The sequence below is a fragment of the Ictalurus punctatus genome, chromosome 21, assembly GCF_001660625.3.
Source record: "Ictalurus punctatus breed USDA103 chromosome 21, Coco_2.0, whole genome shotgun sequence".
Lineage (NCBI taxonomy): Eukaryota > Metazoa > Chordata > Actinopteri > Siluriformes > Ictaluridae > Ictalurus > Ictalurus punctatus.
The window spans coordinates 20,888,377-20,904,766 of NC_030436.2; the positions used below are offsets into that span (position 1 = coordinate 20,888,377).

A 16,390-nucleotide genomic window follows, 5' to 3' on the forward strand; every position below is an offset into this window, starting at 1 on the left:
TAAATGTTAAATAAACAAACAAAATTTACCACCTCAGTGATTATACATTCCACTTCCTTAAACAACAACACATTTATTAAAAATCTGTGTATTATCAGTGTTAGATTATGCAGTGCGTCCACCATACGAGTCTCTGTGAATGAGCTGTTACTATAGAAACGATAACATGTCAGAACGAGTGAATTCATATAAACCTGTCCATCATGTTACAGCCGGAACTACTTTCCAAGTTCGTGACCTTCTGACCAATCGGATTCAAGCAGTCGACTGTGCTGTGGTATGAGGGCTATTGAACTTTGTTCACGGCTGTAACACACAGAAGCACGACTCACTTGCTCAGCTGGACAAGTACAGAGATCCTCTGAGTTTTCGGGGAATCGTGATTCGGGTGTTTGTTGCGTACCGGACCAGCGGGGGGAAGTTTCACATCTTTCCAAACAGACCAAACTATAGGAAGGTTGAAAGCATGGAAGAGCAATGATCATTTGTCCTCTTCAGCTTCAGTCTGAAGGAGTCGTTCCCCCCAAAATCTACTTGATGGACCAAAATGTATTTGTGGTGCAGAGTTTGTTAGTCTGCACCTACAAGGCTAATGCTGCTGCGTAACGGCAGCCTCCAGTTTAGTTCTCTCTTTTAGATGTCTAAATCCTCACAGGTGCTGTCTACACATCTTTATCTTAATGCAAGATTAAAGAAGCAAACTTCAAACATCACATTTGTCTTGGCTAATCAGTCAATCAACCAGCCAACCATAATTTAGCATCAAAGGACACTGTCAGGGGATTGTTTATTTCTGTCTGCGATGATAAGAAGTAATGTTCACGCAGAACATCTTCAGTGACGTCAGAATTGTGCGTATCGTCCCGTTGTCTTGTTCAGCTCTTGGTTCCATGACCCTTTTGGGAAAGCAGACCGGGTTACAGTTGCTTAGCCACTGATGCTAATGTTAAATTGGCCTTAAATTGTGTGCTGGTCAGCACTGGCACTGCTGACAGAGGGCTGTGGGCTAGAGTGTGTGTTTGTGTATGTGCGTGTTTGCATAAAAGGAAAAACTGATGTATCAGGAGGGAAGTCGTCGGTAGTGACACACACTCACACACACACTCATACGATGGACAGAAAATACATTGAAAGAGAGATCGCGGGTTAGAAGCAGAGGAAGAGGAAGATATGGCTGAAGTGCTCACCTTGGATGCCATTTTGTTTGGCATTCTGGTCTTCTCTGGAATTCTGGGAAATATTCTGGTCATCTACACGGTAAGAGCAGGGATGCGCCGATGTCATGTTTTAATTATTATTATTTTTTTTAGAGCTTTGCGTATTGGCCGATATGTGACACTTATGACAGTGAAAACAGAACACGGAGCACGATGGACAGGGTGCCAATACTTTATACATTGCAATAAATGAGTTGCAGTCAGTGTAGGTTTCCTATATTTAGATGTACCTGATGAAAAGGTCAGTAAGAATTCGTCTGATACTGGTACGCAGCATCAGACTGGTGCTTTTCCAGTTTTCGAGATCGAAACGGTACTGTTCAGGACCTGGCACCGGGCCCTTATGGGTCCAGCTCGTGTACTTTGGCTACCTAGGAAGTGGAGAATGAGGACCAGTGTTTGTCAGAAATCACAAAAGCAAGCCTTTTCCAGATCACTGAGTGTGGAATTATTTAGAAAGGAGCGTGCTCAGTGCTAAATTGGTTCCACTTACATGTTAACGTGAGGTACCTTAACGTCAGCCCCCTGGGCTCATAAACGTGGGAGATCTCGCTGACCATGGATTAATATTAATCTCGCAGTGCTATTGAATTCTGTTGAAGTTTTTGTTGATATTTACTTCTCTGTGTCATTAACACCCACAGCAACCTTTGTATCTCTCAGTTAGCAGAACAGATCATGCGAACATATTTATCACACTCACAGGACAGCATTATTTCACTTCTTCTTGTTACTGTCTGTCCTGGTTCTGGATTAGTAGGACAACAGATGGAAAAGGAACCACAACTTTCAGATACACATTCAGGGTTTGGTTTTCAGTGGCTCTGGGAGCGGAAACTGTGTGGAAGATGCTGCACATGCATTGAGCATATGATGACCACAAGCTGCCACGCCCACCAAAACGTTTCATTACTGCTGCCCATTACAGCTGGCCCAGTTCCCCAAAATATTAACCTGTGATTAAATAAAACCAGTACCTGCAGGGCAGTGGGAGCTCAGTGGTTAAGATGTTGGACCACTGATCAGAAGGTCATGAGTTCAAACCCCAGCACTGCCAAGCTTCCACTGCTGGGCCCCTGAGCAACGTTCTTAACCTTCAGCTGCTCAGCTGTATAAACGAGAAGAATGTATGTGTTCTGGATGAGGGTGTCTGCCAAATTCTGTAAAATGCCTTAGGGATGTTTATTCTTTTAAAGAACATAAACAAACAGATTCACTGTTGTTTCGACACAATACATTTAGGTAATGAGAAATTTGTGCCCATTAACATGCCAATCTTTTGAATTTTCCACCACCCTCTGTTGCCTTTGCCTCTCTCAGGTGATACTGTGTGCCATGGAAAGTTCATCTCCTCACATGCCTCCGTCTGACTTGATCCTGCTCAATCTGTCGCTAGCTAACCTGCTGACGTCGCTGTTCCGCACCGTGCCCATTTTCATCTCAGACCTGGGTCTGGAAGTGTCTCTGGAGACGAACTGGTGCCGAATGTTCATGCTGCTGTGGGTATGGTGGCGCTCAGTGGGCAGCTGGGCCACGCTGTCCCTCAGCATCTTTCACTACACCACGCTGAGACGTAAGCACGTGGCCATGGGCCCGCTGGCGCAGCAGAAGGACCGAAGACATGTCGTTCTGGCACTGGGAGTCGTCTGGGGCACCAACCTGGTGTTTTCTCTACCCGCCGCCTTCTACTCTAAACATGTCAGTGGAAATGCCACCTTCGATTTCATGGTGATCAGCTGCACCACGCGCCCGCTCCTCGGCTGCATGTGGGAATTCCCATCCAGACAGCAGGGTGTGGCCTTCGCCTCCACCTCACTCGCTCTCAACGAGGTTCGTGCACCAAGTAACTGTGTCATTCAGTGATAAGTACAGATGTATAGAGCTTCCACATTCTGGTGTTTGTTCAGACAGATGGTCAGATCGGTATATATGGAAATAGACAGATTCAGACAGACAGAATTCAGAATGACTTGATGATGTCATCCTCCTCCAGGTGCTGCCTCTGCTGCTGATGGTGAGTATTAACATTGCGACTCTCCGGGCTCTGGCGAAACACATCCGCATGGTGACGGTGGGCGTGGAGAAAGGAGCGGCTCACGTGCACACGGAGCGGAAGGCGGGTCATGTGATCATGACGCTGGTGGCGCTGTTCGTCATATGCTGGGTGATGCAGGTGGCCGCTGTCACTTATTATAACTACAACGGTGGCGTGCACACCGAGGGCCTGCTGACCGTCTCACAGTTCTCCGCCTCCGTCTTCGGGGGCTTCAGCCCCATAGTGGTGACGTTCGGCCACGGCAAACTGCGCAAGAGGATCATGATAATGGTGCAGGAGCTGTGCGTCTGGGCGGGCTGCAGAACCACCGAGAGCGAGGACAACAGTAAGAAGAAGAGGGCGCTGGAGAGCACCACGGTCTCGTACAAACAAGAGAGCCAGACAAAGAACGTGACGATGTGACTCGACGTGAGCACTGAGGAAATCAACACAACCGCCTGTCATGCACACATATACATCTACACGATTCTCCAACTGGAAAGTTTGGAGTGTGTCAAAGAGTAAACAAAACAACCAAACAAAAAGTGTGTGCGTGTGTAACAGGTCAGTCAATTCATTGTATAGCGCTAAAAAAACTATTTAAAATTAAATAGCTCACACTGTGAACATCATAAATTACACGCTGGCCTAAAATACAAAAAAGTCTGACAACCAAATATAAACAGCCACGAACAAATATCCACTAGCAGCAACCCAGGAACAGCCACAAATGACCAACTCCTAAAGAACAGCCACTAAAGAACAGCCACTAACGAACAGCCATTAATGAACAGCCACTAATAAACAGCCCACTAACGAACAGCCCACTAACGAACAGCCATTAATGAACAGCCACTAATAAACAGCCCACTAACGAACAGCCCACTAACGAACAGCCATTAATGAACAGCCACTAATAAACAGCCCACTAACGAACAGCCCACTAACAAACAGCCACTAACACCCACTAATGAACAGCCCACTAAAGAACAGCCCGCTAACGAACAGCCCACTAATAAACAGCCACTAATGAACAGCCCACTAACGAACACCCACTAACGAACAGCCCACTAACGAACAACCACTAATAAACACCCACTAAAGAACAGCCACTAAAGAACAGCCTCTAACGAACAGCCCACTAACGAACAGCCACTAACACCCACTAACGAATAGCCCACTAATAAACACCCACTAAAGAACAGCCACTAGAGAACAGCCCACTAATGAACAGCCCACTGACAAACAGCCTGCTAATGAACAGCCACTAATAAACACCCGCTAATGAACAGCCCGCTAACGAACAGCCACTAATGAACAGCTCACTAATGAACAGTCCACTAATGAACAGTCCACCAACAAACAGTCCACTAACTAACAGCCACTAAAGAACAGCCCACTAATAAACAGCCACTAATGAACAGCCCACTAACAAACAGCCTGCTAACGAACAGCCACTAATGAACAGCTCACTAATGAACAGTCCACTAATGAACAGTCCACCAACAAACAGTCCCCTAACTAACAGCCACTAATGAACAGCCACTAACAAATAGCCACTAAAGTACAGCCACTAATGAACACCCACTAATGAACGGCCTGCTAACGAACAGCCACTAACGAACAGCCCACTAATGAACAGCCTACTAATGAACAGACACTAACAAACATCCCGTTAACGAACAGCTTGCTAACAAACAGCCCGCTAACGAATAGCCACTAATGAACAGCCCACTAACGAACAGCTCACTAACGATTAGCCAATAATAAACAGCCACTAACAAACAGCTCACTAACGAACAGCCACTAAAGAACAACCACTAATGAACAGCCCACTAATGAACAGTCCACTAACGAACAGCCACTAATAAACACCCACTAACGAACAGTCCACTAAAGAACAACCACTAATGAACAGCCCGCTAATGAACAGTCCACTAATGAACAGCCACTAACAAATAGCCACTAAAGAATAGCCACTAATGAACAGCTCACTAAAGAACAGCCACTAATGAACACACACTAATGAACAGCCCGCTAACGAACAGCCACTAACGAACAGTCCATTAATAAACACTCAGTTTATTTTATATAATTTATCCAATTAACAATCTTAATATATGAAGTGTTAAATATCTTCCCTAACTGTAAAAGCTCAACAGTGGAGGAGGTTCAGTGAAATGTAATACAGGTGTAGTCTGCACAGCCTTAGGACAAAACGACGGAGACAGAGGAGTGTATTTTATCCAATCAGATGTTTAGTGAGTTTGCTTTCACAGATGTCTCTTCTTTATCATAAGTAACAAAAATATGTGTATCTATAGTGAAACATTCAACTCATATCACTTCACACGTTTGCTCCTCCCTTTGTAAATATATTCTCTATTAAAATCTCTGTGTGACACGTGACGCCTGAAAACATTATTAAAATAAAAAAAAAAAACCCTCTCGGCTTGTAGATCATTTTTCAGTTCATTTTGTTTTGGATTGTTGTCTTGTTGCAAGAAGATGCCAACATTTGAAGTATAAATTTTTGGACATCTTCGTTTTTAGGAGATAAATGACCAAATAAAGGTACGTTTCCTTTTTTTTTTTTTTTTTTTGAACAATGTGGGTGTAATGTTTTTGTATGACTGTGTGCAGAGGCCACTGGGTGGCAGTGTGTGCCAAGTGATTTAGGGTGTGTGTGTGTGAGAGAGAGAGAGAGAGAGAGATAATTAAAGGCTGTACATGAAGACAGGGATTGAATTAAGTTCTCTAAACCCCACAAATCACATCGAGATGTCGAGATGCATTTGTTTCTTCTCCCTTGTTGACCTTTAACCTCTCGCACGACTGATCCCGATCGATCATCTCTTTTATTTATTCAGGTCACAGCCTCAAGTGAAGATGAAGTAAAGATTTTTGTTCTCCTTTGTTCCGAGCCCAGCTCAGGGGTGATAATCCAGACCGCAGGGCAACACCAGGCATTATTCCCTTTACATCAATACAATCATATATAACATTATTGAGTTTTATTTTCTATTCTGTAAATCTGTAGTCCTGTCTGTAACATAATTTGGGTTATTTGTTCTTAAAGACTCTAGAGAAGTGACTATTTTCGAGGTTTAAATGGAAAGTAAAATGATGTCAAAGAATGTTCTGCTTTATTGTGTGATTTAGTTCTGGTCAATTTCATGACAACTTCACAAAGAGTGCTGCGAAGGCTAGCAGCCTGTCCGATATAAAACTAACCCAGCAGGATTTCTGAGAGGATTTTCATAAAGGTTTTTGATGTGCACTTCTCACACTAGCTAGATGGCTAACATAAGATAACCTGACAAGATTTCTGAGAGAACTGTAAAGTAATATTCACAAATCTTCATCGCTTACGCTAGGCGGATAACTAGCAACCTGAACTAGGTGACAGAATTTGAGAAGGTCTCTGAGTCAAAATGAACTAACTTGACAGTGAGGGAATCTGAAATAAAGTTCAGAAATGTTCATAATCTTTACTGCTGAGTACCATCACCTGGATAATCGAAGCTAACAGGATTTCTGAGAGGATTTTAAAGTCATTTTCAGAAATCTTCATCGCTACTACTAGGCAGCAAGCTAACAAGAGCTAACCTGACAGGATTTCTGATATAAAGGATATAAAAAGTCAGCTTTGTTTCATGCTAGCTAAACGGTAGTAAGTTAGCAAGTAGGGTGAGCTAACCTGACAGGATATCTAGCAGGAGTTTTTGAGTCATTCATAAATCTGTAACGCTGACTTTATCATGATAGATTATATGAAGTAAGCTGACAGGATTTCTGAGAGAATTTTAAATAACACTCATGATTATCGCTGTTCCACACCGGGGTTACGTTAATTCATATAAAATACACTCTTGATAACGGAATACAAAAGCCAGTCTCTATGATATAAAACCAGATAGTGTGAAAGTGGGTTTTTTTCTCCTCCACTGCACACCAAAAGCCGGTCGCTTTTCTTCCTCTGGAGTCTGGAACCTTCTGTCTTTTCACGAAGCAGCTGTCAGACGGACAAGACAGACGTGTGGTGTGTTAGACAAAGAAAATGGCACTTTGTTCAATTAGAATGAAACAGTCCTTTCTTAAAGCAAAGCCATGAGTGAGAAAACATCAGCGGGCCGCTAAAAGTCTGCTAAGTGAAGAAGTTTATTCTTCTGGACTATAACAATTAGGGATGCACTGATACTGATAATGGTATGGAGTACCGATACTGATAATGGTATGGAGTACCGATACTGATAATGGTATGGAGTACCGATACTGATAATGGTATGGAGTACCGATACTGACAATGGTATGGAGTACCGATACTGATAATGGTATGGAGTACCGATACTGATAATGGTATGGAGTACCGATACTGACAATGGTATGGAGTACCGATACTGATAATGGTATGGAGTACCGATACTGATAATGGTATGGAGTACCGATACTGACAATGGTATGGAGTACCGATACTGACAATGGTATGGAGTACCGATACTGACAATGGTATGGAGTACCGATACTGATAATGGTATGGAGTACCGATACTGATAATGGTATGGAGTACCGATACTGACAATGGTATGGAGTACCGATACTGACAATGGTATGGAGTACCGATACTGATAATGGTATGGAGTACCGATACTGACAATGGTATGGAGTACCGATACTGACAATGGTATGGAGTACCGATACTGATAATGGTATGGAGTACCGATACTGATAATGGTATGGAGTACCGATACTGACAATGGTATGGAGTACCGATACTGACAATGGTATGGAGTACCGATACTGATAATGGTATGGAGTACCGATACTGACAATGGTATGGAGTACCGATACTGATAATGGTATGGAGTACCGATACTGACAATGGTATGGAGTACCGATACTGACAATGGTATGGAGTACCGATACTGACAATGGTATGGAGTACCGATACTGATAATGGTATGGAGTACCGATACTGATAATGGTATGGAGTACCGATACTGACAATGGTATGGAGTACCGATACTGACAATGGTATGGAGTACCGATACTGACAATGGTATGGAGTACCGATACTGACAATGGTATGGAGTACCGATACGGATAATGGTATGGAGTACCGATACTGACAATGGTATGGAGTACCGATACTGATAATGGTATGGAGTACCGATACTGATAATGGTATGGAGTACCGATACTGATAATGGTATGGAGTACCGATACTGACAATGGTATGGAGTACCGATACTGATAATGGTATGGAGTACTGGCCCAATACTGTGATAAAAAACGCTCTGATACCAACATATACTGAGTGCTCAGAGTCTCTCTCACTGTTCTGTACCTGTGTATGTGTGTGTAGTGCAGCACTGCCCCTCGCCACGCGCCGTCCTGTACACAGGTGATACACACACCCGGGTGGTGGGGTTCAGGTGTGTCAGTACAGTGGAGAGCGACCGAGCAGGCAGGTAACGCGATGACGAGGACAAGGATGGAGAGTGTTCTCCCGTCTCCCACTTCACCCAGTAACCCTGAAGCCCCGCCCCTTGCTCCTGAGTCGTCCAGTCCACTTTCACCGAGTCCAGGCCCATCGGTGTCAATCGGAGGTCGCGTACGGCCGCGAGAACTGCAAACAAGTAGCACAGTGTCACGAACGACACGCTTAACTAACAACGTCTCAAATGAAACGAAAATGACGGGTTTGCCTGAAACGCCCACCTTAAAATGTCACCACCTAATGTACAGGGGGATAGTGTTCTTCACCCGGCACCGTTTCCTGACCTGAACACACGGCACGCGCTGCGATAAAACACCTACACGACTGCAGACAGCTGTAGTGTAGTAGGGTAGTAACGAACCAACGTAAATTAAGCTAAGTAGGTAATGATCATGGAGCCGAATTATAAATTGAGATTGTACTTTAATATGAAACCTAGCGCTGTGTTAATAACGTTGATCACCGACAATGCTGCGCAGACGAGCGTTTAAAATAACTTCTTTTATTACTGACTCATCTTAGAAGTTAATCGTCAAGCCCTAAAGCAGAAGAAGGAAAATTTGGTACTTTGGAACCGTGTAGTTATTAATCATTAAAATATGTCCAAAGGACAGTGTGTAGGACACGTAACCTGCTGCAAACCTCCACTCGCTTCTCTTCTCTTCTCTTCTCTTCTCTTCTCTTCTCTTCTCTTCTCTTCTCTACATGGAGATATTTTCTCCCGAGGGCATTTCTATATATTATATTGCAATATTATTTTTTAGTGTTTGTTTTTAATGCACCCTTCTCGACTTCCCCTCATCCACCCCCCCCCCCCCTCTCTCTCTGCAAGACCCCAGAAGGCATTTTTAGATGTTTTATGAATGTTGCTATAAAATACTGAATTAAAATGTTTATAGTGCGTTCTCCCAGACTGGTTTTTATTTCAGCGCTCTATACGGTGTGTAAATCCCCAAACTAAAGCGCTTCAGCCACACTGTTCTCATTAGGGGAAACTGATGAGAGCGTATATATTTTTAAAAAATGTATTGCACCAGTTAGTGCAACTCTCTCACCCTCCTGAGTGCAGGCTTTAACTGAGATCGCCCCCTCCTGGCCGGAGGAGTGTATGGCGCTGATGGTGATGAGGTAGTGTGTGTCGGGCTGGAGCTGTGTGAGCATCACACTGCTCTGCGACCCGGACACCGTCACAGAGCGTACGTCCCCCCGTGGGATCGGCCCAAACTCCACCCGGTACCGCTCGACCCGTCCTGACTCAACTGGGGACCAGCTCACACGCAGCCGGTCCGGACCAGATTCCGACACCATCACCGCCGCAGGACACGAGACTTCTACACAGCAGAGAGGGAAATACAACAACAAAAAAACTTTAGCTTTTTTTGTTAGCTACTGTTAGCTACTTCGCAATATCGTGTCTAACTGGAGCAATACGTTATATGACGATTGAGGGATTATGTGTATATTACTTCATAAACTAGCTGAAGCTTACCTATAAGAGCAATAGTCCAATGTAGAGGTTATGACAGCATGTAGGAGTCTATCAGCGTCACGCAGTGTTACTATGCATCTTATAGCCACAGTAGGTTTCTTAAATAATAATATATATAGTTTTTAATAATCTTATACCGCAGGTGATTTATCAACTAGTATACCCAGAGCCCTAACTGCTGCCTTTGATTTCACAGAAACACGTTAATCAGCAACCGTTCTGCATCTGGCTTTATACTCAACATCTGTCCGTCTGTCCCCAAAATGACTTTTAATTCTGCTGAATTTGTCCGAGCTGCTAAATATAATGAACTGATAAACAGAAGTGCTTTTCAGCGCAGAACTTTATGAGTAAGTTGTAAATGATTGCGTGTGGAAGGGGCTGAGCCGAACGGAACCGATCTGTACTGTACTGTATAGAAAGTGAGAACTCGTTATGCTCTGAAGAATCTCTGGCCGGAAAGAAGCGGTCTCTTTAAGTAAGATTTAAAACAGAACTCAGCATGTTTTCAAGCCTGTCTATTAAAACAGGGTTAAACGCTGCACTCGATCCTAATAATCTCGCCAGATCAGAAAGATCAGACACAATCTGAGACACGCAGCACGTCATAGGCCACTTACACCGGCGCTGATTCTGTTCGGCAATACCACTGAGAACCTGAAGAACCTGGTAACAGACCCTCGTGCTCACCTGGCAGGGTTGTGAAGCCGGCGCTGAGCGTTGTGCCGCGTGTGCCGTGCGGCGTGTGTGCTGTGAGCCGCACGCTGTAGTGTGTATCGGGCTGCAGGTCGGTGAGCTCAGTCCAGGTGTGATCAGGTGATAGTGTGAGTTTTCGGTACGCGTCGATGCTCCACTCCATCCGGCCATACTGGAGCTCATACTGTCCGAGTCCAGCAGTCAGAACGGGCCGCCAGTACAGCACGGCACTATGGGAAGTCACGTCTCGTACGTGGAGGCACTCGGTGCAGATCAGCTCTGGAGCGGTGGAAATAAAAAAGAATTATTATTAAAAATGTTAATAAAGTTATTACCAGCTACACACGAGGGAGAAACAGCACAGAAAGAATTCCCTCCAGGTCATCACAAAGCGCATTCAGCCGAAGCCCTTCGATTCACATGCGCTGAATACGAGTACAGCTAAAAGGTCTCGATTACCCGCAGACATCACTGCGAAAAGCAATTCCGTGCGATTGCGATGCACAAAAAAGCACAAAAACTCTGCTTTTGTAAATCCTGTAGGGGCTGTAAACAGAACCGAACTCAGAACCGAACCGTGTGGATCTCTGGAGTACGTTCAGACAGGTGCTCCCTGTGGCCGTTCACAAGCCAGAGATCAAAATATTTGACAAACATGAAACCTAAAGTTATTAACGTTTTTGCTGTGTTTTTGGATAATTAAAAAGATGATGATGATGATGATGATGATGATGATTTTGGCTGAATTATTATTATTATTATTATTGCAGTCAAGTATTTTACATGCTTCTGTAATGGAACTTCATGAGCACACACCCAAACTTTAGGAACTAAAACAGAAAGATCAAAAGGTGCTAAATGAATCACAATAGATGTCCAACAGCTGCAAAATGTCTACTAGAGGCGAGCAGGTCTCATCTCATCTGGCCAGCTTTTCTCTTCATTATCAGGTCTTCTAAATCCAACAGTTGAATTTCCTACCTCATGTTCCACACCTGCTTGGTGGTCTGGTGAAGTCTGTGGCTAAGCTGTAGGCTAATGGTACTCATGGGGATTAGCTAGGCTGGTTTCATAGTTGCTAGCTCAGTATGTAGTGAAAGGTTAGCCGGTTTACCTGGCTTGACTTGCAAGATAATAATAATAACAATAACAATAACAATAACAACAACAACAACAATAATAATAATAATAATAATAATAATAATAATAATAATAATAATAAAGAGATGACGTTTGAAATGATGTTTGCCGAGTCTGTTTTGTGGAGACAGATTTCGTGGAGTGAAAGTCATTTTGAAAGTGTTCTCGTTTAACGTGGCAGGTGGAACGAGACGAGCTTCCACACAGCATTCTTTTTTATTTATTTTTAAAGTTTGCGTTAATTAGATGGAAGCGGTGTGTTGAGATGTGTCTGCTTGTTCAGCTTAGCGCACCATCTGTTACGCTAACATTACCGCGCGGCTTTCCTGCAGAGACGGCTAGCTGTGTGATCAGCAGCACAAACTGCGCTGTTCTCTTTATATCCTGTCACATCTGCTTCCTCAGATCCACCTGAGAGCTGCTGTCGAGAGAACAACCTGATATGTTCAGACAGAAATGACTGCCAAGATATCTGCTGCTGTGGGCCTCAGGCACCAGATTAGAGGTGCAGTTCGGGGAAGTAAATTACGCGGAGCAGATGTACAGAGATGATCAGCCAAGACATGTTCAGTGTGCTAAATTTACTGCTTTGATTTCGCTTTGGAGCTACAAGGCTAATGTAGCTAATAGCTTTCATTTTACACACACCTGTTTTACTATTCACTATCTAGAGCACATAAACACCTGCAGCAGTCCCCTGTGGGCGTGTCCCAAGTCCCAGCTGCCATCATCTACCTTCAGTGCTTTATGGGTCATCTTTATTCTTTATCATACACCATTTAGACAAACACCTAGTGCAGTGCATTGTGGGATATCGTCAGTACTTCTCACCTGTGATGGCTTCTCTCAGGTCCTTGATAATGATGTGCATGTAATCAGGATCTACAAAGTACAGGTGTTGCTCGATGGGCGGAGTCACAGCTCTGCTAAACACCTGGTAATTCGAGTGTCCAGTAGAAACGGCCAGCACAGACACGCCTTCCTTGCGCAGCGCTGCTATCGGCCCATCGACGTTCCCTGGCTCCACCCCATCTGTGAGCCACAGGAGCACTCTGGGCGGAGCTTCCTGTCCTGCCGGTTGCCACAGCAACCTCTGAGCCAATAGCAGCGCTGTTTCCGTCTTGGTGTCCCCGCGAAGCTGTGGTGTCCTCAGCAGCGCGTCCTGCAGAGTGTTCTGGCTGCTGTGGGCACCGAAGTCGAACTCCACCCGTGGCTCCGTGTGCACCTGCACCAGCGCAACCCTGACATGGCCACGCCCAACCTGGAAGGGGCGGAGCAAGTTGGACAGGAAGTGGAGCATGTAGGAGAACTCATAGAAGGAGACGCTTCCGGATGAATCCAGCAGGAGCAAAACGTCGCCTTCGCAGCAGTCAAACCCTGAAAGAGAAAAGAGAACAGAAGATAAAGTCTCAACACTCGATGATGATCTTCCTGAGTGACTCTTCTTCCTGAATCAACACCATATTAAAACGAGAAATTAATTATGAGTCTCAAAGTCTCTGCTGAATTCCTCTTTCCTCGAGCGAAAAGCCAATTACGGTGGATGATGAACACCATCCTCACAGCCAGCAGTGTGTGTGTGTGTGTGTGTGTGTGTTAATAATTTGTGCCTGCAGGTGTTTAGTGTTTATCAGAGTGAATTATTCACTGCTGCATCTGAGCCAGGATTGAAGATTAGAATGCAGAGTGCTCAGGGACCTGCTACTGATTAACTCAGAGAAAGAGTGAAGGGCAGAGCGAGAGATGGAGACGTACAGAGCGAGAGACGGAGACGTACAGAGCGAGAGACGGAGACGTACAGAGCGAGAGACGGAGACGTACAGAGCGAGAGACGGAGACGTACAGAGCAAGAGATGGAGAAGGGTGGAGCTCTCGGGAAGAGTAGAAATGCTCCTAACGTTCTACCAAGTACACATGAAGCAACAATATTTCAAATGTTGACAGTGCAATATATATAAATATAATCTAATTCATATGAATGACGTTTGATATGATGAGGTTTATACCACGTCTTACACGGTTACAGCGAGGAAAGGATCGGTTACAGTTCTACATTTATCAGAATCTTTTTAGTAAATAAAACAAGGTCTGTATCTGATGGAAGGAATGAAGCCATCTCTCAGAACTGATGGAACTGACAGAAGGAGATTGTGTGGAGAAGGAGAACGGAGTCTGGTATGGTTCGGTCTCGACGCAACAGACGAGGAAGACAAAAGGGAGAAAACACGGAGCGTATTTATGATATACGTAAAACCTGTAACAGAACATAACCACGGGAAATGACCTCATTAAGACTTTTTCATTTATTTAAATGAGATTTCCGCTCGCATCAGCAGCTGATGCATCCTCGGATTACACTTAGACACAGATAAAGAGAGCAGGACTCATCATTTACGATTAAATACACGGCGGTTTCCCAGATAAAGCGCTTTCTCTGCTCTGAATTTAGGGGTGTGTTTAATTATGCAATGTTTATGTACATTATTTATTTGTTGTGGGGATGTAGCAGGCAGGAGTGTGTGTCACAGTCCAGGGGCTGGATTTTTCTTGAAAAATGATTCAAATGTTCTCGAATATTTTCTTAATTTTTTTCTAAAGAATAAAAGGCAGTAGTGTAATAGCTACAGCAAACTCAGAAGTGCTGAATTTTAAACATTGTGATTTATTATCCCTTTTTTAAAGTAGCCATCAGCTCCTGATCGTTTATTCCAATGTGAAGGGCAGGAGATGTGTTGGGAGATGTGGGTGTGAGATGTGGGTGTGAGATGTGGGGGTGAGATGTGGGGGTGAGATGTGGGGGTGAGATGTGGGCGTGAGATGTGGGGGTGAGATGTGGGGGTGAGATGTGGGTGTGAGATGTGGGGGTGAGATATGGGGGTGAGATGTGGGTGTGAGATGTGGGGGTGAGATGTGGGGGTGAGATGTGGGGGTGAGATGTGGGGGTGAGATGTGGGGGTGAGATGTGTTGGGAGATGTGGGGGTGAGATGTGGGGGTGAGATGTGTTGGGAGATGTGGGGGTGAGATGTGTTGGGAGATGTGGGGGTGAGATGTGGGGGTGAGATGTGTTGGGAGATGTGGGGGTGAGATGTGGGGGTGAGATGTGTTGGGAGATGTGGGGGTGAGATGTGTTGGGAGATGTGGGGGTGAGATGTGGGGGTGAGATGTGTTGGGAGATGTGGGGGTGAGATGTGTTGGGAGATGTGGGGGTGAGATGTGGGGGTGAGATGTGGGGGTGAGATGTGTTGGGAGATGTGGGGGTGAGATGTGGGGGTGAGATGTGGGGGTGAGATGTGGGTGTGAGATGTGGGGGTGAGATGTGGGGGTGAGATGTGGGGGTGAGATGTGTTGAGAGATGTGGGTGTGAGATGTGGGGGTGAGATGTGGGGGTGAGATGTGGGTGTGAGATGTGGGGGTGAGATGTGGGTGTGAGATGTGGGGGTGAGATGTGTTGAGAGATGTGGGTGTGAGATGTGGGGGTGAGATGTGGGGGTGAGATGTGGGTGTGAGATGTGGGGGTGAGATGTGGGGGTGAGATGTGGGGGTGAGATGTGTTGAGAGATGTGGGTGTGAGATGTGGGGGTGAGATGTGGGGGTGAGATGTGGGCGTGAGATGTGGGGGTGAGATGTGGGTGTGAGATGTGGGGGTGAGATGTGGGGGTGAGATGTGGGTGTGAGATGTGTTGGGAGATGTGGGGGTGAGATGTGGGTGTGAGATGTGGGCGTGAGATGTGTTGGGAGATGTGGGGGTGAGATGTGGGTGTGAGATGTGGGCGTGAGATGTGGGGGTGAGATGTGGGGGTGAGATGTGGGGGTGAGATGTGGGTGTGAGATGTGGGAGTGAGATGTGGGGGTGAGATGTGGGTGTGAGATGTGGGGGTGAGATGTGGGGGTGAGATGTGTTGGGAGATGTGGGGGTGAGATGTGTTGGGAGATGTGGGGGTGAGATGTGGGGGTGAGATGTGGGGGTGAGATGTGGGTGTGAGATGTGGGGGTGAGATGTGGGGGTGAGATGTGGGGGTGAGATGTGGGGGTGAGATGTGTTGAGAGATGTGGGTGTGAGATGTGGGGGTGAGATGTGGGGGTGAGATGTGGGCGTGAGATGTGGGGGTGAGATGTGGGTGTGAGATGTGGGGGTGAGATGTGGGGGTGAGATGTGGGTGTGAGATGTGTTGGGAGATGTGGGGGTGAGATGTGGGTGTGAGATGTGGGCGTGAGATGTGTTGGGAGATGTGGGGGTGAGATGTGGGGGTGAGATGTGTTGGGAGATGTGGGGGTGAGATGTGTTGGGAGATGTGGGGGTGAGATGTGGGGG

At 45.5% G+C, this 16,390-nt stretch overlaps 2 protein-coding genes across 3 annotated transcripts in view; one reads left to right on the forward strand and one right to left on the reverse strand.

The window, feature by feature from the left end:
• Positions 1 to 18: 18 nt before the first annotated feature.
• Positions 19 to 4,488, forward strand: LOC108254701 (olfactory receptor class A-like protein 4). 2 transcript variants are annotated; one of them, XM_017449949.3, is made up of 3 exons: positions 19 to 457; positions 2,538 to 3,047; positions 3,211 to 4,488. In XM_017449949.3, the coding sequence occupies exons 2-3, from the start codon at positions 2,553 to 2,555 to the stop codon at positions 3,673 to 3,675; spliced, it is 960 nt and encodes a 319-aa protein (XP_017305438.1). In that variant the 5' UTR covers positions 19 to 457; positions 2,538 to 2,552; the 3' UTR covers positions 3,676 to 4,488. The 2 variants fall into 2 exon arrangements, with proteins under 2 accessions (XP_017305438.1, XP_017305437.1); XM_017449948.3 differs by lacking the exon at positions 19 to 457 and adding an exon at positions 1,041 to 1,257.
• A 1,000-nt stretch (positions 4,489 to 5,488) lies between these two features.
• LOC108254700 (von Willebrand factor A domain-containing protein 1) overlaps positions 5,489 to 16,390 on the reverse strand; it is a 21,679-nt gene continuing 10,777 nt past the window's right edge. The window contains exons 2-6 of the mRNA XM_017449947.3: positions 12,909 to 13,454; positions 10,932 to 11,216; positions 9,808 to 10,083; positions 8,600 to 8,881; positions 5,489 to 7,267 (exon numbers count right to left, since the gene is read on the reverse strand). Of these exons, the coding sequence (XP_017305436.1) occupies positions 7,257 to 7,267; positions 8,600 to 8,881; positions 9,808 to 10,083; positions 10,932 to 11,216; positions 12,909 to 13,454 (1,400 nt within the window). The 3' untranslated portion in view covers positions 5,489 to 7,256. The remainder of the gene's footprint in view (positions 7,268 to 8,599; positions 8,882 to 9,807; positions 10,084 to 10,931; positions 11,217 to 12,908; positions 13,455 to 16,390) is intronic.